The 27,389-nt window shown below is 41.9% G+C and overlaps 1 protein-coding gene across 1 annotated transcript; it reads left to right on the top strand.

The window, feature by feature from the left end:
• The first annotated feature begins 84 nt into the window (after positions 1 to 84).
• On the top strand, positions 85 to 27,389 carry Page4 (PAGE family member 4). Its single transcript, XM_074062274.1, has 4 exons — positions 85 to 162; positions 742 to 856; positions 2,276 to 2,401; positions 27,298 to 27,389. Exons 1-4 carry the CDS (start codon positions 85 to 87, stop codon positions 27,387 to 27,389), a joined length of 411 nt encoding a protein of 136 aa, XP_073918375.1.

Below are 27,389 nucleotides of genomic sequence, written 5' to 3'. Positions count from 1 at the left end.
TTTAAAACTGTGGAAATATTCACATATAATTATTCTTTTATGCCATGATCTTCAGCTCATGATTTTCTACTTTCAGCGTGAAACATGAGTGCACGAGTCAGATCCAGATCCATGGGAAGTGGTCGTGGTCAAGAATCTTCCAGTGAGAATAAACCTGTGATGGTGAGTGTTTTAATATCGTATTTCCATTGACAGAGATTTATTTTGTGGGAAAAAAAAGGAAAAATGAACAGATCTGAACCAATGTAGTTCTGATGTATAAACGACTTCCCTGTTCAAAATGGTTGAACACTGAATCCCCTGAGCAGGGCACTGAGCAAGGAGACATGGTCTGATGTTGTGTGGGTATGTATGTATGAGCCTGGAAATAGTCCCCATGATTTCCCTGTCGTGATTATTAATAAACAAAGAGCCCAGAGAAGATTAAAATAGTTTCCACAATCATTAGTCCTTGCAGGTAATTCCCTTGTTGGATTATTTTCTATATAAGAAGAGTAACATTTTTATTTTTCTGTAGTGCTGGATATCGAGCCCAGAGCCTTCCCACATACTAGGCAAGTGTCCTACCAGTGAGCTATACCATCAGCCCCAGAGTACCATCAAGAAAAGAGGATAAGAAAAACCTCTTCAGATTTATCTGATTAGTTATTCTCACATAATATGTACATAGTATGGACATTTGTGCCTTTTTAGCCATCCTGTTAATAAGATGCTATTTATTTGTGCCAACTTTCTCCCCAGGACCAGAAGCCCAGTGGTGAGCGATCTGAACATCATGAGTCACCAAAAAAGAGTCAGGGTATTGAACCTAGACAAGAGGGAGAAGGAGAAATAATTGTGATTGAAAGTGATGAAGGTATGAAGGAATCATTTGTGTTTCCATTTGCGCTAGTGAGAGGAATAAACAAAGCATTCCCTGGAGATTGGCTGGAGCCCTATTGCTAAGAGAGCAGGTGGTATAGTTTTCAGCTGACTATAGTCCATAACTATGACTGGTTTTTCTCCACATCTTACCTATCCTATGTCTGAAGAGTTATTTGACATGTTGGAAGTCCTTGTCATGATGCTACATTAGCAAATTGAAGGATACTAGATTTAGACAAAATGATAAACTATTTTACTAGTTAAACTTGATCTTCAGATCTTGTTTTCTGGGTGTAAGTCATTGCATTGAATGTTTGAACAAGCCTGGATGTATTTTGGCTAGCACTTACATTGCAATTTTTTAAAATTTATAATTTGGAAAACTAAAATGCAAAATATTTTCCTAGTTGCTGTTAGTCTTCAGTACCTTTGTCTCCCTGAAACATAAGCTAGTTGTCACACAAAACTTTAAAAAAGTTTAAAAAAACTTTTTCCTCAGAAAAAACCTACAACTTAGAGAAAAGTTATAAGAAAGTACATGGATCTCCCATATACTCTTTACCTTGATGGACCAATTGCTAACATTTTGCCATCTCATTTGCTTCTCTTTGCATGCTAATACACATATTATTGTTGAACTGTTTGAGAGTAAGTTTCAAATATCGCCACTCTTTACTCCCTAAGCAATTCAGTGTTTTTCTAACAATAGAGATATTCCTCATAACCTCTGTACAATTGTGAAATTCAAGAAATTTAACATCAAGAAACCATAATCTAATATAGTGCATTGCAGTTTTGTCAGTTGACCTAACATCCTTTATTGCACTGGTTTTTCCTTCATGATCAGGATCCAATCCAGTTCATTGTGTTCAGTTGTTATGGCTTTGGTCTCCTTTAACTTAGAAATGTTCCTCAGTCTTTATCTTTCATGACATTGACAACCAGAGTCCAAATTACTTGTTTTGTAAAATGTTCTGACTTGCCTCATATTACTATTCTTAATTACTATTCACTCACTTATTGTAGCCTACTGTGTACAAGATAATGTACTAGGTGTTGAGGATATAAATAGATGAGAGATTATTTCTCTCATGAGCTCAGAACTACTCATGTAAACAAACAAGATCTAATGAGATAGTTGCAATAACTGAGTGTGTGTGTATATAAAATATATATACACACATACATATTACAAAAATGACAGTTGTCTTAAACAGTCTTAGGAACATAGAAGCTTCATAGAGGAAGTTATATTCTGGAAACCTAACTTCCTCATTTTCTAGCAGAAAGCACCAATGGTCATTGCATTCCTAATACATCACATTTGTTAGACTGTTTGCCTATAGAGCTTTATTTAGCAACACTAATTTATGGTTTATTGCTTACATTAATAACTTTTTATTTACATAAGAATCTGAATTAGAAATTGACTGCCTGGAAATGGGTGTGGAAAAGACTAGAGGTGAGCGTGGAGATAGCCCTGATGCGAAAGGGAAGATTCTACCTTATCTAGAGCATGCTAACACTCCAGAAGCAGGTATGTTATCTCTTAACAATGGAAACCACAGAGTTGTTCTTTTCTACAGTGTTATACTTTAGTAAGAAATATCACAGATGACAATCGTTCAATACCAAGCGGGCAATTCAAAGACAGTGTCAGGGCAAAAACATTTGGATCAAGCTTTGTCGTTGAATTAGAAAACATGAAAGCATTACTACTTTGGAGCAGAAGTCCTTTCAAATGGTTAAGTGCTTTTTAAAGTACATAATTATTTAACATACCCCGGTAGTAATTGGATATCTAAACAAAAAACAACAGCAGTATTGCTGTTCAAATTTTTTTTTAATCAAAAATCACTTTATTTTCTTGCCAATACTAGGGCTTGAACTAGAGCACTTGTACTTGCTCACTCTGCCACTTGACCCACATGCCAATCCATTTTGCAGATAGGGTGTGGCTTTTTGCCTATGGTGGCTTAGGACCACTATCCTCCTACCTCAGCTGGAATTACAGGCATGTACCACCACTCCCAACTTGTTTTTTTTTTTGAAAGGGGAGTACTGGGGTTTGAATTCAAGGCTTTGTGCTTGCTATGTAGGTGCTCTACCACTTTTGAGTCATGCCTATGCTGGCCTCAAACTCCTATCCTCTCCATCTCAGCCTCTCAAGTAGACCAGATTACAGGTGTGAGCCACCAGCACCTGGCCTGGCTTGTTTTTTGAGATAGGTCTGACTAACTTTTGCCCAGGTAAGCCTCAAACTGTTATCTTCCCATTTCTGCCTCCCAAGTAGCTGAGATTACAGGCACACACCATCATGTCTGGGCCCCCAAAATCACTTTATATTTTAAACACCAAAAATAAGATTGATATGTATCTTTTGGCTTTTTTAGGTTTATTGTTTTTTAAAATTGGTAGCCAGGCTGAGAAATTGTAACTCCCCCTGCTAACACTCCCTCAAGCTTGCTAGCTCTATAATTGAGTCACATCCCCAACCTCTCCCTCTCATTTTAATGTCATCTATCATGGTAGTGGCTTAAACCATGTAAATTTTTATTATGCAAAACTGGGACACTCTTAAGAATGAGAGGGGGTGCTAGGAATACTTACACCAGCATAATAGGTGCCAATGGAACACAACCACCCTGCTGTAAATATCACAGGTTGAACTATTTCAACTAGCAGTTTTATACATTCGCACAAGAGGCAAATCAAATGCAATGCTGTTCGTTGACCTCCTTGGTCATTTAAACAATTTCAACGATGACATTGTCTTAGCCAATGTATGACTAGCACAGTGCTTTAAATCAATATTTTTGAATGACACTGGGTTTGCTAATTTTGCTTGGAATTTTTGTGTGGCCAATTTTTTTAAAACTTGAAATCACTGGTCATTTTGCCTCTTACTTAAAATTATTAAATGCGCTCATAGAGTTTTAATCTGTTCTGGACTTTGGGAAGGCTGTTTTCTCTTGGTACTAGCAAGAGACATGCATATTAAAATTAGTGCTCATGAACCTGAAGATGTACATTACCATAGAAGTCTTTGTAGCCATTAGGGTTCTGCTTTTCTTTCTCTTTGTCTTATAAAACCATAACTGTAGTGTCCTCTGTGTGCTTTCAATAGCATCAATGAAATTCTGCTAAGTGATGTATCCAACTGTTACATTTATATTCCAGGTGACAGCAGCCATAAGTTAAGAAGATGAGCAGAAGCCACATGTGCTATCATATTGAAATTTTGAGTTGTTAAATTCTTTCAATAAAGCTTGACAGTTTTCTCTGAAGAAGTGATGTGAGGCTTTTGTTAAGTCTGCTCCTAGGAAGTTGATACTATTGTACCTTAAAAACTCTTCATGTCCTGTTTAGAGCAAGTTGATGTATGGAAAGGCTATATGCTTTTGTATATTGATTTTGTATCTATCAACCTTGCCAATCTTGCTTATTCTACTAGTTTTATCTCTGCATCTTTTTGGACTTCCCTTTTTGTCTTGTTTATTTGAGACAGGGTCAACTATGTAGCCCAGTGTGGCCTAGAACTTGTGATCCTCTTGCCTCAGCCTCCTGAGTGCTAGGATTACAGACGTGCCCCACCATACCTGGCTGCTTTTTGGATTTTCTACATATATAATTGTATAATATATAAATAATAACCTTAGCTTATTTCTTTTGTATTTATACTTTTATTTCTTATCCTTACCTTATATACTGGCTAGATCTCCTCAGTACAGTGTTGATCAGAAGCATGGTGGACATCTTTTTTTTTTCTTTTTTTTTAGAATAGTTAATGTTACTTTTGCTTTTATTAAGATCTTATGAGCAATGATAGAATGAATATACAAATGAACAATGGAAAAATCACACATAAAAACAGAACTTTGGCTCAAAACATTCAGCAACATACTCAGAAAACCAGTCCTTACATTCACAGCAAATAACCCAGGTAGCTAGCCTGTTCAAATTACCATCTCTAGTAATAATCCAGGAAGCCAAACACTAATGTCCCCCGTGTGGCTTACACCACAGATGTGCACCACCATGCCCTTTTTGTTCTTGTTCTTGTTTTTTTTTTATTGTTTTATTATTCATATGTGCATACAAGGCTTGGGTCATTTCTCCCCCCTGCCCCCACCCCCTCCCTTACCACCCACTTCGCCCCCTCCTTCTCCCCCCCACCCCCTCAATACCCAGTAGAAACTATTTTGCCCTTATCTCCAATTCTGTTGAAGAGAGAGTATAAGCAATAATAGGAAGGAACAAGGGTTTTTGCTCGTTGAGATAAGGACAGCTATACAGGGAGTTGACTCACATTAATTTCCTGTGCGTGTGTGTTACCTTCTAGGTTAATTCTTTTTGATCTAACCTTTTCTCTAGTTCCTGGTCCCCTTTTCCTATTGGCTTCAGTTGCTTTTAAGGTATCTGCTTTAGTTTCTCTGCATTAAGGGCAACAAATGTTATCTAATTTTTTAGGTGTCTTACCTATCCTTACCCTCCCTTATGTGCTCTTGCTTTTATCATGTGCTCAAAGTCCAATTCCTTTGTTGTGTTTGCCCTTGATCTAATGTCCACATATGAGGGAGAACATATGATTTTTGGTCTTTTGGGCCAGGCTAACCTCACTCAGACTAATGTTCTCCAACTCCATCCATTTACCAGCGAATGATAATATTTCGTTCTTCTTTATGGCTGCATAAAATTCCATTCTGTATAAATACCACATTTTCTTGATCCATTCGTCAGTAGTGGGGCATCTTGGCTGTTTCCATAAATTGCCTGTTGTGAATAGTGCCGCAATAAACATGGGTGTTCAGGTGCCTCTGGAGTAACCTGTGGGTGGACATCTTTTTTATGTTCCTCATTGCAAACAGAGCACTTCCAACATTTCACTATGATGAGTGCCATAGGTGTTTTTTTTTCTTTTAAACATATAGATACCTTCTATTAGAGTAAGGAAATTCTTTTTCATTCCTAGTTTTCCGAGAGTACTTACCATTTATACAGGTTGGATTAACACTTATATCACTTATTCTGTATCTACTGAGGTGAATGTTTCTCCATTAATCTTAATGTGGTATTCCTACACTAAGCCTAATTTAAGTCATGATATATGATGTATTGCTGGTTCCTTTTCTGTGTTTTTGTTCGAGTGAGATTGATCTATAATTTTTCATGTACTCTCTATATCAAGCTTTGGCATCAAGGTTATTCTGACTTCATAAAATGAGTTGGGATGTATATCCCCTTTTTTTTCTATTTTTCTTGTAGAGTTTATGTGACATTGAAAATATTTCTTAAGTATTTGATAGACTTTGCTAGTGAAGCCAGATGGGCCTAGAGTTGTCTTTGTAGGGAAGTTTTAAGTTAACTATTCAATATCTTTAGTAAAAATAGAATTATTTCCAATATACTGTTTTTCTTCAGTCAGTGGGTAAGTTTTGTTCTTCTAGGATTTTGTCCATGTTTTCAAGATTTTCATTATACAGAGTTGTCCATAATATCCTTTCCTTACTGTCTCAGTGTCTGTGGGATCTGTAGTGGTCATGTGGTGGCATTTCAGGGACCCCGAGGAATAAGCCCAGGTCTTGGACATGGCTGCAGGTGTCTGATTTAGTTGCGGCCACTGGTTCCAGGGAGCGCAGCCCACAGGAGGCATCAGATGTGAGGATGAAGGGAGACAGTGTTACAGGAACAGCCCATTCACTGAGTTCTGGTGGTGGCTGACTGTGGTCAAGTGCACAGTGGCTGGCTTGGGCCATGCTGCCTGATCACACCCTAGCAAAGTTCTAGTTCCAGCAGCCCCTCAGCACAGGGGCTCCAGAGGCCCCTTCAGGCTGGTTCCTAACTCCTCTCCCCACTGGGAGCTCAACAGACATCCTTTCCATGACCACCTGCCGCCCACCCCAGGAGCCTGCTAGGGCCTAAGGGTTCTGTAGCTTGCCCCCCCTCCAGCCTAGGGGAGGTGGCAGCTGCAAGGATGCCCTCATGGCGCCTTGCTCCTCCCGCTGGCCTTGACTGGGAGAGCTGGGTCCTGTCCCCAGGCTGCTCGGCATCAGCTGGGCCAGAAGGCCAGCTGCCAAACCCTCATTCCACCCGCGGCCTTGGGAGCCTGAGGAAGTGGCAAGGAGCCGAGGATGAAAGTACTGTGCATAGTGTTGATAAGATGGACAAGGGAACGTGCCATTTCAGGTGGAGCGGCCTTGGGAGCACTACCCCTCCGGAACTGGGGTCCAGGCCTGCCCCCGATTGGAGCTGGAGCTTCATCCTTTGCTTGGGGGTGGGGGGGGCAGGACTTGAGTGGAAAGAGAGGCTAGGACAGGCTCGGCCGCCTGAATGATGGCTTTCGTGGGTTGTGCCCGAGCTCCCTAGGATCCCCCTGAGGGAATATTTCACAGGCTCAGAAACATTTGTGAACTTAGTAACTGTTTGATTCCTGGCCCTGCAGTGCTGTAGGAAGCTTACAGTAATGAAGGAAGGATGGGGAAGGAAGATCAGGGGTGCATGGGAGATAAAAAGCCTTTATTCCGTGAACACTGGAGTACAAGGTACTCTTTCCCTAGAAGCTTTTGCTGAGTACAGTGGACAGTACCCTGGATAGGAATCGAAAGAACTGGGTTGGCTCTTGGTTCTACTTAAAAACTGGGATCTGTGTTTAACATGTAGATGTTCTTTGAGTTTCAGCTTTTTTGCCTTTAAAATGCAGGTAATTCCATATTGATTAAATGAGTTAAAATAGCAATGTGCAAAGTGAAGAGCTAGGCCTGTCCTAAAGGCACTGTGAATGTTGGTTTTCTTCCAATCTAAATTTTCTCTAGGACTTTGCTTAGGGGCCTGAATACACCAGACGTGAGGACCAGCCTCACCAACAGCCTTACCCTATTTCTCATCACACCTTCTGGCTCCTGCAGCCTGTCAGCTCTCTTCCTCTCCCACATTTCATTGTCACTTGGGCTCCAGTGAACCATAAAACACTGCTTGCTTCCTAGCACACAGATGGGTCTTTGCAGCCACACCATACTCCAGGCCTGTAAACAAGGCCCAAGGGCAAGAGCTGGCCTAGCCCACATCTGATGTGCAAGATGCAATGCTGATCTAAAGCAGCGTGCTGTAGAACACCGTGTAGAGTAACGCCATGTGCTGTGTGTGAGAGATAAAGGATATTACTAATCATTAGCACTGAATATTTTCACCATGAACACATGTTGCCTTTATAATAAACCCTTAATGTCTTTTTAGATGATAGTGATGTGACTCATAATGATATTTTAGTTGACCACATATATGGTGCTGGTCCCATAAAATTCTACTAGAGCTGAAAAATTCCTACTGCCTAGTGACAACGTAACCATCATAAAATTGTAGCATAGCACAGTATATCCATGTGTGTGGTGAGGCTGGTGTAAGTGGAGCTACTGTGCTGAAAATGGGTTAGAGTTAAACTAGATGGGTATCTCTGTGCCTCGTTTTGCCCACATGTGAAATGGCAGCTATTGCATAGGATCATTGTGAGGATTAAAAATGATGTCATGCATTCAAACCCTCAGACTGGTGCCCAGCACACAGTAAGTGCTCAGTAAATGCTCTGTTTAGGATCACTATGGTGTGGAGGAGGTACAGGAAGACAGGCTGGGTGGCTGAGATAATCTCTTTCGCCATCTTGTGGCTGGTGAGACACAGGCCATGCAGCCGCATCACTGCCAGTAAGCAGGGCACCCTTATGTGTTTCAGTCCTCTTTGTAGGTAAGCAGATAAGTTCAGGCTTTATAGTGGGATGGAGGACCTGGGACTTTCAAAATTGGGAAAGAACCTAAAGAAATAAACATAAATGGGTACCTGGGTGAGACTTCAAGACCCCTTCTTTTTAGTCATGTTTGATCCAAGACATTCCTGCTCCCCAGAAACTGCAAATTGACCAGTCCCTATTCATTTTCGGGTCCTTCTTTATCCATCAGACTTCTTAGCTACATGCAGCGGAAGCAATTCTTGTTTCTTTAAGTAGAAAGAGAATTTTTAAAATAACTATTAGGTAGCTCAAGGAAACCTCCAACTGGCTAGAAAATCTGGTTTGGGGGCATAGGTAGAAGTTGGTGTGACCCCACCTCCTGGGACAGGTAATTCTGAAGGCAAGTCAGGACTCCACTAGGACATCTACTACAGCTGCTTGTGAAAACTCAGTGTCTCAGCCATGACCTTCCACCATCACCAGGTGTGGCTTCCACTGAATACTTCTCACCTGTTTCTCTCCCTGATCCAAAATCTTGATGCAATTCTGGGTGTGATAGTGCACATCTGTAATCCCAGCACTTGGGAGGCTGAGGCAGGAGGATCATGAGTTTAAGGCCAGCCTGGGCTACATAGTGAGACCCTGTCACAAAAAAAGACCAGGTAAAACCACAAAATCTTGATGGTGAACATCAGATTGGTGGAACATAGAGATCAAGCCTTTCCCCTAGACTGTGCTCTGGTTTCCATCTTAGGGAGGCAGAACTCTTAATGCATGGATTCCTGAAAATTTAGAAGGGCTATTCAGAAGAGGTTGGGTAGGGTATGACCTCAGAGTCCCAAGTCCTGCCCTTCTAGCTGTAGGTTCTAGATACGGCTCAGGGACAACTGGGAATCCAGGCCTGCCTAATTTGGTGGTCAGGTTCTATATTGATTATTGTCATGGCAGATGGGAGGTGTTGTCTTGGACTGCGAACCCCACGGGGGAGGGGCCGTGTCTGACCGGTTTACTACTGTATCCCACAGCAGCTAGCTCAGGGCGTCAATACAGGAATGAATGAAAAAACTAAGCTGGCCATTTTCCTTGTAGTTATAAATGTTTTCTGACACTTTAGGCCCCTAGTCTCAGGAGAAGCCTAGGAGATGCTGATTGGTTTTTTTTTTTTTTTTGGAGGGGGGCAGATAGCTTATTAAATAAGGGAGATGGAAAGAGAGGTAGCTCCCCTCATACCACACTACGACTTGACATAGGATTTCTGACTGACTTTCAGAGATGACTCCTCTCCACGTTCTGTGCCTCCATTGCATTCTGAAGGACAGGCCAATCGTGTGTATCACCAGAGTCTACTGTCCAGGCAGATGTTTTCTAGAAAGAATTCTGTGCTCAGGATATAGTTCGAGGAGGAGTAGATGAAACTTTACAACAGTGGCATTGCTGAGTCTGAAGACCTGTTGGAATTGAGCGTCCATCGGCTCAGCTAGGGGCCTTGACATTTGCTTCTATTCATCAATGAGGCCAAGTTCCCATTTCCATCTCTGGCTGTGACCGTTGAAAGACCACCAGAGGGAGCATGTGTGCCTCTGCTGTGGTGGAACATGGCACTTCCTGTTTGCATCCTGCTCCTGCTCTGGAAAGCACCACGGTTGCTTAGCAACAGGGAAGGCAATCAAACCTGGGCCCCACTGCCTCTGTCTCTCACCCCAAGTGAGACATAGACTGTAAAGGGTTACCTTCGGGTCACATGTAATGTAGTGCTTTGAAACTTACTGGCCACTCGAAATGTGGCTTGGGATCCTTCATTTCAGGGGTCCCAAGACCAACCATATGTTCAGTGAATTTGCGAGAATGACTCATGGGATGCAGTATATATTATTGTACTTACGACTAAGGTTATTACAGCAAAAGGATGCAAAATAAGATCAAAGAGGGAAAAAAAAAGGACATGGGGTCTAGAGAAGTCTCTACTCAGGCCTCCTCATTTTCTCTTCTTGTGGAGGGAAAACTGACATACTCTTCCCCAGGAATAAAAAATGCATAATATGTGGGTGACATTTTTGCCCAAGGAAGCTCACTTAGTGCCCATGGTTCTGGTGGCTTGTCACTAGGCATTCCCTGCTTCTCATGAACCAATATCCTAGGCTCTCAGAAGAAAGCAGGCATTCAGCATCAACTACATTGTACAACTGGTTAGGGACACCAAAGCACCATTGTCAACTAGGGAACATGTCAAGTGCTATGTCAGTTTTCTATTGCTGCCATGACAAGTTATCACAAGCCTAGAAGCTTAAATACAAATTTGTCACCTTAGAGTTCTGTAGGTCAGAAGGCAACACTGATCTCACCAGGTTAAAATCAAGGTGTTTACAGGACTACGGTCCTCTTTAGAGGTTCTAGGGGAGAACCCCCTTCCTGCTCACTATGGTTGTTGGCAGAATTCAGTTCTTTGGGGTTACAGGACAGAAGTCTCTATTTTCTTATTGTCCATGAAGTGAGGATCATTCCTTGCTTCCAGAGGTTACCGCATTCCTTAGCCTGTGGTCCCTTCTCCATCTTTGAAGCCAGAACACTGAGTAGAGTCCTCAAGTCACAGCTCTAGCCACAGCTGGGGAAGGTTCTCCTAATTTTCGGGACTCACATGATTAGATTGGGCCAGCTCAGATAATTCATGGCAATCTCTCCATCTCAAAGCCTTCATCACATCTTCAAAATCCCATTTGCCGTGTAAATTAACATATACATAGGTTCTGGGGATTAGAATGTGGACATTTTTGGGGGGACAGTATTCTGCTTACTACAAGGGCCAGGTTTTCCAGATACCAGCCGAGAACTAACCTTGACAGCACGCCTTTCTAAAGGTAACAGTCTCAAGGCTGCTGTGACAATTACTCTGCATAGCTAAAGGAAGATGACATCATGAATGGTAAGTGACACTTCATTCCAATAGCATATAGCTCTTCTCATGCTTGTCATGTCTTGGACTTCAAAGACAGCTGGACCTAGGGCCCAGTCTGCAAAGATGCTATCCCCTAGACTCTAGTATGACACACATACTCTAACATGGGAACTGGGCATTACTGTCTCCTCTTCTTTCAACCCTGAGAGAAGCTAAGTTCAAGGAAACTGTTAGGTCATGATGATTATTAGTTTAGTGCTTGGCAGAAAATAGATTCCATCTTAAATTTTTAGCTATTTTCCAAGAGCAAATTACTTGTTTTCTGTAATGCTCAGATCCTCATCTGCTTCTGGATACAATGCCACTATTTTATGGATTTAAATGAGAGAATGCATACAAGGCATAATACCTTTCAGATCAGGGTGGCTAGCATGCTAGGAGCTGGAACGTCCAGGGAGAGCAAAACCAAGACTAGACTAAGTGTGGTGAGTTACACTGTAATCCCAGCTATTCTGGAGGCAGAGATTGGGAAAATAGTGGTTTAAGCCAGCCCAGGAGAAACAGAGAGACCTCTCCAACTCAACAAGCCAGGCATGGTAGTGTACTTCTTTAATCCCAGCTAAGAGGGAGGTATAGGTAGGAGGATCACAGTCTGAGGTCTGACCTGAGCAAAAACATGGGACCTTATCTGAAAAATAACTACAGCAGGAAAACTGCTGGAGGTGTGGCTCAAGTTGTAGAGCCCCTTCCTAGCAAGTGAGAGGCCTTGAGTTAAAACAAACAAAAAAACCAGTACCACCCAAAAACAAAACAAGACCCACAAAAGCAAGACAAATCTGTTTCTACGTGAAATTTCCTTTTGGAAGAGAAATACATGAAGAGGCAGGGGCTCATTTTTAGGATTAGTCTGGGGTTATTTGTTTGTTTGTTTTGAGACAGGGTCTCATTATGTAGACCGGACTGGCTTCAAGCTTGCAATCCTCTTGCGTCAGTCTCCTGAGTGCTGGGATTACAGGTGTGTACCACTATGCCTGGCTACCTTGGTCTCTCTTGATCTCATCTCTTTATCACCAAACATATTTCTCTTTCTTCTTGTGAAAGTGTAATACTGTGAATCATTGACCTTTGTTTTTCACCCCAGCTCCCCTAACCCTTGTACTCCTGGGCAGGACAGGTCCAAGGCTCCTCCCTCAGGGTAGCATTACTTCAGCAAAGAGCTGGAGATCAGCTTTTGAATCACAAAAGAGATTTTAGAAGATAAACTGAAAGAAGGGTTTTGAGTTGTAAGATCTTAGGTCTTTCGAATACCAAGGATAAGGATGTAGCCATGGACAGGAACAGGAGAGTCTGTGGTTTGTACAAGGGACTTCCAGCTATCCCAGACTAGATAAAGATCCCAACACTGAAGGGAGGAAAGTTTAGAGGGAGACAGAGACTGACCACATTCAAGGCCAAGGGACTTCAATACACAGTTCAGATTTCATTGAAGGCTTAAGGAAAATCTCTCTCTCTCAATCTCTCTTCTACCCTCAACTGGATTTGGGTTCCTTTTCATCTCCAAATATCACAGTGGAATGTCCTAGCAGTCCAAAAATGCCACCCAATTAACTTTTAGTCTAGACCCTGGGATTAAGAATGAAAAAGGGAATCCATGGTGTCATGGAAGGCCTGGCACCAACTATGGGGTAGGAACAGTTGAAAGTCAAAGGCCTGAACTGTATCATGAAGGACGTAGAGCTTGCCTGGTATGGTCCTCAGCAAAACAACTTAAGGTCTCTGAGAAAAAAAAAGACACAGCCCACCAGGTGAAGGCCCCATTCTTCCCATCACTGGAATAGCCATGATGTCTCCTGACAGCAAGGGGACAATGTCCAGATCACAACAGTTTTTAAAAAGTGGCTCAATATACTGAGAATCAGAGCCACTTACTCTGGGGTCAGCTTTTCACTGAGAGACTTCAGCTTCCTCCATTTCTGGTGGAAGGGGGCCTAGCCAGTGCAGTGAGTGCAGGACTCTTGTCAGGATTCAATTTGGAGGGGTCAAAATTGGAACAGATGAAAAAAATTAAGACAGCAAAATTATTAACTCAGTGATATCTATTCCCCTCTGCCTACAACTACGAACACCCTATGGCTCCTAGCTTACAACCCTCTGAGTTTGGTGAAGCTTCCTAGAACCACTAAGCAAACAAATAGAAATGTCCTAAGAGCACTTTGTGTCATGGTTAAAAGCAACTGAATATTGCTCGTCCAGCTGGGTTGCACAGATGCACATTAAGGAGTCATGAGTCCTGGTGAATTTCAGGCAAACTGTAGTGAACCAGGTGTTTTTTGCCTTTTTCAAGGGAGAGGAGGTAGCGCATGATCAGACTCTCAGAGGGTTCTGAGATTTAAGATATTTTAGCAGGAGGGAGCCTGGGATCTGTATTTTATTATCTATTGACCCCATGGAAACTCATTTACAATCCCCACATCATGCCTTGTCTGTCCATAGAGTAGAAAAAACAATACCCAGCACACTGTGTAATTGTGAGGAATTAATTAAAAGATGCTTCGTAAATAAATTGATTTTCAAATGAGACATGTTTATATGTGAGCTCTCCTTCCCAGCCCTCCCTCAATGAATAGCTCTATGAAATAAAGGACAGTTGGTTGAGATTTGGGGTATTAGAGATACATATTTTTCAAAAATGTGTGTGTACATGGTTTATAGATGGCATGAGTTGTTTAGTCCTGTATTTTTCCAAGAAATCCTTTTCATAGGTTATTTGATACTGTGTGCTTTAAAGTAGCAAAGTGATGATGACGATAACGACAATGCCTTGTACTTGCGTAGGCAGTAGTCTTGTCATTTATCACATTGATTGTTGACAAAGCCCTCCTCTTCCTCTTGTAAATGAAATGAGGCTGTTGCTGGGTCTGCAGTGCTCGGTTGCCATGGTTTGGGTGCGTTTCCTAAGCTGTTGCTTGGCAATCCCGCACGTCAACTGGCTCTTTCCTCCACACGCGCCACATGCTGTCTGAGGCATAATGAGACTGAGGCTAGGCAAAGGAGGGCACAGGTCCCTAGCACTTTCTGGCTTCCCACAGAGCTCTGTTTATTGCCATGATGCCTGATAACTGTGTTGAGAGCAGAGCAGTGAAGCGGTTATGAACATGGGATACAGAGTCATAACAGACCTGGGTTCAAATTCTGGCTCAAGCTCTGACTTGGTATGTTAGTTAACTGTAATCTATACTAAGAAGGGCAATAGAAGCCCTTCCGTGTTTTAAAGTAAAATGCTCGGATGTAGCAGTCAGGTTTTGATTTAGTTTGTACAGTTGTGGCCCACTTTCCTTTTTACATAGTGTAAGTGGGCCTAGCTCAAATCTGTAGAGTAAAACAGTAATTTATAAATGAACTCTGGGGATCAAGGAAAAGAGCAGGAGTATTGTGACCACAAGACAAGTATGGATACTGAAAAGAGAAAACACCAACAGATGTCCAGGTAAGGAGTGGGTAGGCACCATACATTTGAAGGGACTGTCATGGAGGGATCCTGTCTGTTCCCTACGTAGTAAGCTAGAAAACCAGGAAAATCCCGATTTGTATCATTTGCCTATTTCCATGGCCAAGGTCAAGCTACCAATGTGACATCATTGAATGGAATGTAGAGTAGGAAGAGTTGCCCACATTTGGCTCTCACTAGCCGATTGGAGCCTATGCTAGCCCAGAACTAATCCCTTCTTCATGGGCAACTTTACTGGCTTTTCTCTCCTTGGTAGGCATTCTGTTTCCACAGCATTTAGGGAGGTCAGTTCCCAGGACTGCTCTTCTGACCTTTGATTGTCTCCACCTGGAAAAATAGAACCAAGGAAATTTCTGGTTGTGTAGACCCAGCCCACATCTCTGTAGGGTGGCTCTTGTGCTCTTTCTTCCCTGGGATGAGAACCCATAACCTTCAAAAGATTCTGAGGCAACTCAGGAGCCAGGAATTTCCTGGGTGAAAACCCTACTTAGACTAGAATCTTCTTCCAAAGTGATATTCTTTTATCTTTTTTTTTTTAAATATAACCCAACTCAAACGTACTGCCCTTGCCATAGCCATTCATAGTGTCAGTGTTATGATGCATATAACTTAAGTATTTTTATATTAATTACCAACCAGTTTTTAAATGAATCATGTTAAAAATTAATGTGTGCCCCTCTAAAGCTTCTTCATATAATATAACTTCAGTGTAGCTGTCTGATTCTGATAGCCAGAGTAAACCGGTTTGAATTCCCTTATATATGGAGCAATCAGTTTCAAGTGTCAGTCAGTGATGTTCATCCATGAGAGCAGGCACTTGGACCAGCTTTCAGTGAGAATCTATGTATTTTACATTTCATTTGATCCATAGATTCTATTTTCTCCCCACTCCCTACCTCATAATGCCTAGTTGAGTGACTTCTATGGATAGAGTGCCCTCTTCCCTACAAATTAGCTGAAAAATACCAGGATGTTTATGTTGTACAAGCAGCAGGAGAGAAAATTAGATACGATATCCTACAAATTTCTAAGGAGGGTAGGCTCTGTTAACAGAAGTTTTTCTGGGGGAAGGGTTAGGTACAAAGTCATCAACCTCATTAAAATTAATAACCTATCCCAGTTCTGAATTTTCAGTAGTGGGTGGATGGAGTGTGCTACTTTGGAGGTAGAAGCTAGAAGAGATTTAAATGTCCCAGCAAGAGCAAGTACAGAGACTGAGAGGACCTGGTAAGATCCCTGAGGGAGAGACTGAAGCCAAGGAAAATGGAAGGCTGTTTGGGAAATGGTGCAGGTAGTGGGGAGGAGGAGGATCTGACACTGGAGACTGGAAAGAAAGACTTGAGAGAAGAAGTAATGTCTAATGGGACTTTCTAGATAAATTCTGTGGAGGTAGCCCCTCAACACATCTCCCCATAGGAAACCGTCATTTAACTCTTGTAATGCCCACATATTTGATGGGAATGGATTCTCTATGGAGAATACAAACAAAATTTTATTTCAAGATTTAGATATGGAGAAAAGCAGAGCCCGTGGGTCAGGAAAGCAGACACGTGGCTTATATACATTCTTGCCTGAATGAAGGGACTCTTTGCATGAAAAGCCCTAGTCTTCGTCATTCAGCAGATAGGCAAGGGTGGAGGGATTTAGCATGTGTGGCTGGAGGGTCGCAGGCTAGAGAGGCAATGACCAGTACCCAGATGGACTTTCTTTTAATGAGAGCTTCCAGGCTTCTGGAACTCCCTCCTGTGTTGACCCACAGTCCACCAGAGGTGCAGCTCGGGACGGGCAGACCCCTGCTGTGGATAAGCTTGCCAGATCCAAAAGAGTAGCTTATAGATAGGAATAAGTGTACGTTTTGTCTAAAAAACCCAGAGTCAACAATTACTTCATTGCCACTTGTCCTCATCTACTCAGGCTGCTATAACAAATCGTCATACACCAGGTGGTTTAAACATCAGCCATTTATTTCTCATGCTTCCAGAGGCTAGGAAGTCCCAGATCAAGGGGCCAGCAGAGCCTGTGTCTCATGCGGGCCAGTAGGCCCTGGTTTACAGATGGCTGTCTGGTTGTATTCTCACAGGACGAGCAGCAGAGAGACCTCTCTGGGGTCTCTTTTATGAGGGCATTAATCCCATTCGTGACGATCCGCCCACATGGCCTAATTAATCACTTTCCAAAGGCTCCACTTTCTAATTCCATCACATTAGGAGTCAGGATTTCAACATATGAATTAGGGGGACACAAGCATTCAACACATAACATCTGTATCTTTCACATATTTGAACATTTTGTATACCAAGAGGGAACTCAGGGATTTTTTTCCCCTTAATTTTTTTTTAACTTTTAAGCCTTTGTGTCCAATTATTTAAATGCTGGTGAAGAATGAGTGTGCTAGTTTTTACACACCATGAAAAAATATTAAGACTTCTAAAGTTTACTTCTACATATTGGGCCAATGTTCAGACACTTAAAAGAGTTTGTTTTTCATTTATTTTCAGGAAATGTTGACTCACTGCATTTTGATAAAATCTGAAATTTTATCTCCAGCTATGATTTATTTGGAAGATGACTATTTCAAAGGAAATAAGGAGGTGTAGCTGAGATGGCTTAGTGGCCAACTAAGATTCCTGCTCTGTTTCTATGGCATAGCATGGTTGCTAGGAGCCGTTGCTTAGCCAAGGATTACAGTTCTAAGAGCCTTCTCCCCCACTCCATCCAGGTGATTAGTGCTTGCTGGTGGAGCGTGATAATCACGCCATGGCCAAATAAGGGATTGTGCCTTCACCATGGTCTGTTTCTCTATCCACTGGCTAAACTGAGGGGTACTGGGGATCGGGAGAAAAGTGAGATCACAAGACAAAAGGATGCCACTGGCAGGCAAGAGTATCACCATTGTTTTATGGAGTAAGAATTAAACTTCTGTTGTGTTAACCAGCTGAAAGCATGTCCTGGTTTCTGTTATCACAGCTAGTGTGTTAACCTTAACTAATTCCGAGTGCTATCAGGGATTTTCCTAATCAATCATTAATTTCATACATGGAGCATGACCTTGTAATACACTCTGCCTTTCCAAACCCTCCAACTTTGAACACATTTCAGAAAACAATGTAGTAATAACACCTGGAGTGGGCTGGAGCCATGGCTCAAGTGGTAGAGCACCTGCCTGGCAAGCATGAGGCCTTGAGTTCAAACCCCAGTACTGCCAAAAAAAAAAAAAAGTAGAAAAAGAAATAATATTTGGGTTGATGGTGGAGGGTATTTTTTATCAAGCCCTTAGTCTGAGCTGAGTCAAGATCCATCAGGGTTGCCTTCCAGGCAAGATGATCCAGAATTGGATCCTAGGTTGTTTAGAAACTTATGGATTGAAAAAGACATGTCTTTAACAGGTGGTTAATAGGAGCCTAAGAAATATATCCAAAAGGTAGAAAGCTCAGGATTAAACAGGGCTATCAGCCTGAACAAGTAAAGCATTCAGACATGAAACAAAGCAGTTGGGGGGGATATGAGTGCAGAGTGGGAAGGGCTGTTTGGGCCTGAATTGGTAGAGCTGCCATTTATGCAGTTGTGCGTCATCTGTATGGCCTAGCACCTTCTTGGGACTTTCTTTTGTGGTGTCCAGGGTAGATTGCTGTCCCTAGCAATCCACCAAGTCTTTAGCATCTGGAAGCATTGCACATACAAGTATTCTGCCTAGGAGTTTTCCCTTCACATTCTCTGAATGAGGCACAGGCCATGGGGGTGGGGTGGGGGAGACTACAAGGCAAGCAGGAAGCAGGGGCAGGTGAGCAAGCTACCTTTGTCACTCCGAAGAGGCCTAGTAAGCTTAGCTTTCAGAGCTTGGGGCAGTTCTAGGTGGCTTCAGTGAGATGAGAGGATCTCTCTGACCAGCCTGGTGGTCTTGTAGCTCACTGTTCTTTGTCTTTCAATGGCCTGCTAAAGATGACATGCAGATCTTTCTCTTCTCTCCTCATCGCCTCTTATTTTGGACCTAGTCCTTGGGTGTTAGGGCCCTAGGAAAAAGAGGGAGACATTTCTCTATCAGGTTGTTCTATTCTGAGAGGGGAAATGCTAGAAGAAACTCAGTTCCATTGAGGATAGGGGGTTTTAGTTGTCCAAGGAGAGGAGTTACTCCTTTAACATATAATAGACCCCTTTCATTTGCTCTGGGATTACTGGGCCATGAAAAGAGGCTCTGTATCTGACAGGCCTTAATGAGTGACCCTCAAAGTAAGAACAACTTGTAGGTAATTATCAGAAAGAACACTGGCATTGGTATCCTGGTGTTTTTCTTTTTGGAAGCTATATAGCCCAGGCTGGCCTTGAACTCTCAATCTTCCTGAGTGAGCCTCAGCCTCCTGAGTGCTGGGATTACAAGCATGCACCATCACATTGGCTCTTTAGAACTTATTCTTATAGGAAGAGCTTTGTTTTGATCAAGCATGTGTATCAAACTTCAGTTGCACATAACAGAAATCACTCTAGCTATTTTAAAAGGATGTACATTTAACATAAGGAATAAGGTGCTTACAAAATCATCAGAAGGGCTGCAGGAGCAACATCTAGGCTGAGAATGACTCCTAGAACAACAAAAAGGGCTGTCACACCAGGAAGACTGCTACCTCTGCCACAGGTAAGCCAGGAAATCAAGAAGTTTCTTTCTTGACAGCTTGGTTCAGAATCAAATCACCTTAGTCCCAATCCTGGGATTAGGGACCTGCCACCTAGCTGTTGGCTCTGGGAACATGCTACCTTAGTCACGATTCTGAGAGATGGAAGCACAGCTGTTGTTCCAGGACCACCCCTGCCTGCTAGACCTGTAGTGAAATGGGGGCCTCTCCTATTGCCACCTCTTTCCCACCTTGCCTAGATTTTGAAAGGTAATTATCACATGAGTGTACCTGAGTAGCAAAACCTAAATTACATATATCCCCTTGTTCCAGAGGAATACTGGAGATTTTAGCTTCCAGCCTCTGCATGAAGGAAGGCACGCTACAGATGGAGGCAAAGAGATGTTTAGCAAGCCAGGTACTGAATTTACCCCAAGTCATTCCCTGCGCAGAAAGAGACCCTCGTCCCTGACCTGACACTCTGAGACTGGCCTTTCATGATATGAAACAGCCCAATTAGATAAAAAGCCTCCATTTAGAAAGCACATAGCAGCAATATAATGTCATTGGACTGAGAACCATTAAGGCTGAGTGATGCCTGCATTGATGCAAGTGATACAGACAATCAAAAATATAACAAGGCCAGGTTTGTAGAGTGAATAATACTGTGTGAGAAATAATCTAAAAATTGAAAACTGAGTTTTGAGAAAAAAAGTACGTTTAAAACTTGCATGTATTTTTTTAAAAAGAAACAAACATATCCAGGCCATATTTTAAATACATTTTGAGTGTTTATCTGTGGTGGAGGGAGAGGAAAAAAAAGAGGAGAGATTTGGAATAAAGAAAAAAAAAAAAAACAGAAAAAGAAAATTGTCTGCACTGATCCCATGATCAAAGTGTGCCTTAATCTGTGTAACATAAAATAGCTCAGTTCATGATTTTATTAACAGTTTAAGAGAGTACATAAAAGTTGCCAAGAGTGCAGTTTCCTCACAGCAAAGGGAACAATCAAGAGTAAAAAGGCACCATTTGGAATGGGAGAAAATATTTTCAAGCCATACATCCCATAAGGGATTAGTATCCAAAGAAACTTCACAACTCGATAGCCAAGCAAATAATAGCCTGCTTTGAAAGTGGACAAAGGACTTCTTTGGACATCTCTGCAAAGAGAACATATGAATGGTCAACAGGTACATGAAAAGGTGCTCAGGAAATGCAAATCAAAACCTCTATGAACTCTCACCTTATGCTGTTAGGATGGTCAGTATCAGAGACAAGTGATGACTGATGCTGGTGAGGATATGAAAAAAATTGGAACCCTTGTACACTGCTGGTGAGAGTGCAAAAAAAATGATGTAGCCTCTATGGAAAACAGAATGGAAGTTCCTAAAAAATTAAAGATTGCTGGCCACCTGTGGCTCATGCCTGCAATCCTAGCTACTGGGGAGGCTGCGATCGGGAGGACTGTGGTTTTAGCTAAGCCTGGGCAACAACTTCGAGAGACTCAGTCTCTACCAATAGCTGGGCGCGGTGGTACATGCCTGTCATCTCTACTGTGGCAGGAAGCATAAATAGGAGGATCATGATCCAGGTCAGCCTGGGCAAAAAGCAAGACCCTATCTCCAAAATAACCAGAGGGAAAAGGAATGGAGGCACGGCTCAAACAACAGAGTACCTGCTTAGCAAGTGTGAAACCCTGAGTTCAAACCTCAGTACCATCACCAAAAAAAAAAAAAAAAATGACATACAGAACCCATGTCATTTGGGAATCCCACTTGTGGGTATTTACCCAAGAGAAGTGAAGTCAATATCCCAGTGGTATCTCCACTGTCACATTCATTGCACCACTATTCATGATATAGCCAAGATGTGTAAGAAAGTAAATGTCCCTAGATGGATAAATGGATAGACAAAATGTTGTATATGATAGAATGGAATGTTATTTAGCCTTGAAAAAGAAGGAAATCCTGCTATATGTGACAACATAGATGAACCTTGAGGACTTTATGCTAAGTGAAATAAGCCAGATACAAGACAAATAGTTCATGGTTCCACTTACATGTGGAAATCTAAAATAGTCAAAATTATTGAAGCAGAGAGTAGAATGGTACTTGAGGGCTGGAGGGAAGGGGGACGGGAGCTGCTATTGAATGGCTATAATGTTTCAGTTCTGCAGGATTAATAAATTTTAGAGATCTTTGTAGCAGTGTGCCTCTAATAGAAATACTGTATTGCACACTTAAAATAGTTAAGACGGTAGATCTCATGTTAAATGTCCTTACCAAAAGAAAATAATGAGTGACAGCAGGCGTGTATTCAAGACTAATTTGGAACTGGAAATTTCATGAAAACACTGCTACCCAGAGCAGGAATAATGGGTTTATATAAATTAGATTTCAGAGATAAATATCCCCTCCCCAAATTCTGAAAGACATACAAATATGTACTTCTTATAAAGCTTAGAAAATGCCACATGGGGTTAAAAATTTAACCAAATGTCCAAATGGAAAGTCTGTGGAACAGTCACACCCTCAATTTTGACACAAAAGTGTATAGTATCAAAATAATATCAGAGACTGAAAACAGGACTGGAGGTGTGGCTCAAGTGGTTGAGCACCTGCTTTGCAAACACAAAGCCCTGAGTTCAAACACCAGTCTTACAAAAAAAAAAAAAAAGAGACTGAAAACAATTGCCCAAATGAAAATCCTCTTAAATAGGAAAGAAACACACAAGGCAAAACCATTGAAACATTTTAAATAATTCACAAACTGAAAACAGGGCCAGGACAGTAACATAAAATTCTAAAAGTAGAAACTGCTGTTGTAAGATACTTGTTTTTAGCCCATTTGCAAACTTAGAAAGGTTTATGAAAACTTTAAAACTTGAACAGACAGAATAAGATCACTCACCTTAAAATGAAATTGAAACAGAGCCAAAAATATTGCAAGAATCCCCAGGAAACAACTCCCTCATAACCTGAAACAAATCCACTCAACTCAAATCACCAAAAATTGGATTTGAAATCATTTGAATTTACTGAAAGATCAGACATTTTTGATCAGAAACATTTCATTTAATACCAATTTAAAATTTCATAGTTTTGTGCAAATGCTACTCCCTAAAATTTCTTCTTTTCCAAATTCCTTCCCATTCAAGCGAAAACCCTCCCACAATTAGGCAGCTGAGCATGCCGGGAGATGTCCCTTTGGCACTTACAGACTGAAAAAGTCCACACAAAGGCCAGGGCTCTCACTTGAGCTTTTCATGCCAGGAGATGATTTTGCCAAGACAAACGTTCTTGTGTCTCCCCTTCCCATCACCAAATAGTCTTTGCCTACAGCTAGGCCCAAGAAAGGACCCAACAATTCCCAACCAGAGCTAGGCCTCTCCACCTCCTCTTTTCAGTACCATTCTGTCTGCCTGAATTAAACCAGAAACTTCTTCCAAAGCTTGTGGCAGAGCCAGATCATGCTGACTTGATGGGAAGAAAATCCTATTTCCCGCAGGAGGATGGTTAAACTTGGCCTTTTTCTACTTTGCTGGCCACTGAAGGTGATGCATAGATTCTGTTGTGGGTTGTGAATGTCCTCCACATCCAGGATGCAGTCATTAAGTGAGGTACTCACAGAGAAAAGATGAGGTCCCTAGTACAGGGGTTGAAGTAAGTTGAAGAGGGCAGGTTCCTCATATTGAGGGGAGCAGAGGTCAAGGATCCAATATGGTGAGGTGAAGGATGCTGGGGCCATCTTATTCCACGAATGGCTGATATATGGGTCCTATTCTCTGACCGAGTGTCTTTAAAGGTGAAAGCTATGGTTAGAACTGGCTATAGGGAGCAAAGCCAGGGGCTGTCCCCAGATAACTATATTTCAATCAATCTGACACAGAGTGTAAGATGTACCATTATTTTACATATCCATACACTAAGAATTTTTTTTAAAAACCCTGCCAGTTATATAATGCTGACATGTGTTCTTAGAACTTGTTAATTTTTACTTATTAAGAGTTCTTGTTAGCTTATATAGATATGTTGTCTTTCATACGTCACTCTCGTGAATACATAAAAACGTAAGCAATGTAAATTGCTTAAAGATTTCTAAAATCTTTTCACATCTAGAACAGGGCTTTTCTGAATCACTTTTCAGTTGGGTTTGGAATTTTCCATATTTTCCCACACAATATTGTCCTCTGTGCTGTCAAGATGGTTGGTAATTCAGCATTTCTTCAGAGTGACCAACAATTGTCAGTGGGCTTTTCTTCCAAGTTGCTTCTAAGTTGCAAGTTTGATTCTCTGGTTTCTTCCTTGGCCTGTGAAAAGCAATCCTGTTGAACATATCTCAATAACAAAAGCCAAGAGAGTTTCAGCTACCTGTAGATGTCTTCCTTGTTTGGGATCCAAGAGATAATTGGTTGTCACTCTGTATGAAAATGTGGAATTTTAGCTCCTTTGTGTTTCAGGTAACTATGTTTCATAGCAAACTACAAGTACAAAGATCACTGTGTCTAGCCTGAGGGCTTCATCTATTCTTTCTGCTAATATGCCTTTGAGATTGGACTTTTGCTCCAAAGCTTTTCTTTTTTTAACTTCAGAAATAATTATAGGCTTGTTGCTTCTTCTTGTGAAGTTGCAAAATGGTGGAGAGAAGTTCTGTTTACCTGTTACCCCACTTTCCCTACAGTGACAGCTCACAAATATATACTGGGTTGTCCAAATTAGGACATCAGTTGGTGCAATACAATGAACTAGACTACAGACACTACTTAGATTTGACCGGATTTTTGCATGCACTTATTTCTTTTGTCTGTTTGTGGATCATTCTATGACATTTTTACCACAAGGACAGATATGTATAACTGCTACTGCAATTGGGATCTTGAATTGTCCTGTCATCACAAAGATCTCCCCCATGTTACTCCCCTCCGTCCCCCCCCCTTTGTTTTGCTACTCTGGGGTTTGAACTCAAGCCCTTACACTTGCTAGACAGGCACTCTTACTGCTTGAGCCACTCCACCAGCCCTTTTATGTTTGTGATGGCTCTGCCACCACTCCCCTCCCCCAGATAGGATCTTAGGAAGTATTTTCCCAGGCTGGCTTCCAACTGTGATCCTCTGGATCTCTGCCTCCTGATTACAGGCATGAGCCACTGGCATGTCACCCCTTTATCGTCACTCTTTTTATTAGGACAACCACCCTCAGCCTCCTCCTCCATTCTCTGCCTTTTCTGGTTGTAGATGTTAAGCAGCACTTTGGTTCACTTCTGGTCTCCACTCCTTGCATGGCAAGCCCTCTCAGCTCTCTTCTGACCTTGCCAGTCATTGTGGTGATGCAGTGTCCTGGCTTCTCGCAGTTAATTGCTGCTAACAGATTTCTACTACTTCAAGGCCCCATGAGCTCTGCAAACATTAATGAGCCTAGCTCTGGAACCACCTCTCGTACTCTCAGCCCTAGCCTGTAGCTACTGGGCTGATTTCATAATGACTTTGGGGAAAAGTGAACTTTCTGGGCTTGCCATGGAACATAATCCACTCATGGCATTTCTGACCTCACACCATACAGCCATTCCAAATGTGCAGTCTTGTCAGCCTTTTTATTCCTTCTTCTGCTCCAGGTGACTGTTCCCATCTGCAATTGGTTGGGAAAATTCTTTGCCCACCATGTGTTGAGTGATCCAAACACGACTGGACCATCTGTTTTCTTGGACCCTGCCAACAGTTCAATTTATGTCTGTTCAGAACCTTCAAGAAACAAATGCCAAGATGGGGTTAGGTGTACATGAAATTGGAGGAAATGACTGCAGGTGATAAAGAGGAAGAAACAGAAATAGGTAGGGAGAAATTTTAGACTATAATTCAGGTGTAATATCAGTGAGAGACAAGGAGGAAGGAAATAGGTTTGGCTAGGAGGAATCCCAATCTTCCATACAGTTCAAAGAAAGTTGGAAGATTGGCTATAGGAAGCATGTGTCCAGGAGTGGGCCAGTAATATTTCTTGCACCATGCTCCATCCGTGGCTATTAGTAAGCCTGGGGGAAGCATGTCACAGTGTGAACATGTTGGTGGACTAAGGTGGCAGCTGAGGCTGTCACCTATATTTCCTGCATCAAATCCCAGTGGTACATATTTATGGCCACCACAGGGCATTCTAGGAGAGTCTTGCATCTGTCTCTGGTTTTAACCCATGGGGGAAGAAAGATTGTGGGTTTCTGCCCATGTCTATTTAGCTGCAGTGCATGAACAGACGAGGGCTAATGGAGCCCCTTATCCCACCCTTAGTCCCCTACTACCAACTTCTCCACAGCTGAAAAAAAGATCCCTCATCCCTTCGCTCCCCACAAGTATGAGAAGATGAAAAGCACTTGGAAATATGCCATGACCAATTCGCAGTCATTTTAGGACCTTCTCTTTGACCTGAGTAGGGTCCTGGCCTGGTTCTTGGATGCTATTATATAAGCTAATTGGTTTAAGTTTTAGAGCCCTGGATTAAAAGTGCTGTAACTCTTTGCCAAAGTGTGCTTTACCTCTGACTCCCCCAGTGAATTAGAACCTCCAAAAGTTGTCAGTCTGGCCTTAAATATGTATTTTTTTATTCCTCAAGCTCATCAAACCTGGAGGGAAAGGCCTTCAGTCCAATTTTAGCTCTAAGATATGATGGTGCCTTATGCAGTTCAACCTCTAGACCTGATCCATTCTTTCAACAGTGTCCACAGGGTTGGAGATATGAGATATGCATTGTGTGAGAACTGTTATTTACTAGATCATTTCAGAGTAGAAAGTGTCTCCCCTTGCCTTAGAGGCAAAAAATCTTAGTAGTTTCCAGTGTTGGAAGCTTCCTTCTTTATAGTTGGGATGGCCTCAACTTAACAAGAGGAGCTGTGAACTACTACCAAGAACAGCCAATCCTGAGAAGTGTTTGACAAAGTTTACCTGAAGTGATGAACCCATCTAGGGATCACCTGAAAGCAGTCCTCAGAGAGGCTGGTTTAGAACCATTGAAGAAGCATTCTAGACAAGTACAAAACTTGGCTGCCCTTCAATGTTCACTCCTCTGCATTATCCAATGTGTGACAACACCATGGCTTGAGGTACACTAAAATGTCTGTTATCTCAGACCCTGTTATAGGTTGTATAGTGTCCCCAAAAAGGGAAGTTGAACTCCCAGTACCTGTGAATGTGACTTTCATTTGGAAATAGAGTCTGCAGTTAAGATGAGGTCATATGTGGGTTCTTAAACCAATATGGCCAGTCTTATAAGAAGAGATACACACAGAGAGACACATAAGAATACCTATGTGACAACAGAGGCAGAGATCAAAGTGATGTGTCTACAAACCCGGAATGTCAAGGACTGTCAGCAATACCAAAAGCTAAGAGAAAGGTGTGGCTTCCCTAGAGCTTTCAGAGAGAGAGAGACAAAGAAAGAGAGTGAGAGAGAGAGAGAGAGAGAGAGAGAGAGAGAGAATAATATGGCCCTATCAACACTTTGACTTGGACTTCTAGTCTCCAGAACAATGAGAGAATAAATTTCTCCTGTTTAAAAGCACCCAGTTTGTGATATTTTTATGGCAGCCCTAGGAAACCTACAAATTCATATATTGATCTTGGTTAGTTATGGCAGAAGTTTCCAGAAATGCAAAGGGAAAAGTTGGCACCCACTCATCATAGAGGGATGTGTGTGATACTTTGGTTTTTCTGTGCCTTCTCTAGGTTGTAATGCCCAGGAACAAAAGTGCAGAGAAGAGGGTCTAGCTGGTTCTGAGGTCCATGTGGTTGGGATCCTCATTGCATCTTTTGGCTAA

The sequence above is a fragment of the Castor canadensis genome, chromosome X, assembly GCF_047511655.1.
Source record: "Castor canadensis chromosome X, mCasCan1.hap1v2, whole genome shotgun sequence".
In the NCBI taxonomy this organism is placed as follows: Eukaryota; Metazoa; Chordata; class Mammalia; order Rodentia; family Castoridae; genus Castor; species Castor canadensis.
Note: the sequence above shows the minus strand (reverse complement) of the source record. Positions and strands in the feature narration are given on the sequence as shown.

Coding starts and splice junctions, on each gene's coding strand:
- Page4 (XM_074062274.1), top strand. CDS start 85: ATGAGTGCACGAGTCAGATCCAGATCCATGGGAAGTGGTCGTGGTCAA. Junction 163..741: donor GTGAGAATAAACCTGTGATG/GTGAGTGTTTTA, acceptor CTTTCTCCCCAG/GACCAGAAGCCCAGTGGTGA. Junction 2,402..27,297: donor TGCTAACACTCCAGAAGCAG/GTATGTTATCTC, acceptor TGCCTTCTCTAG/GTTGTAATGCCCAGGAACAA.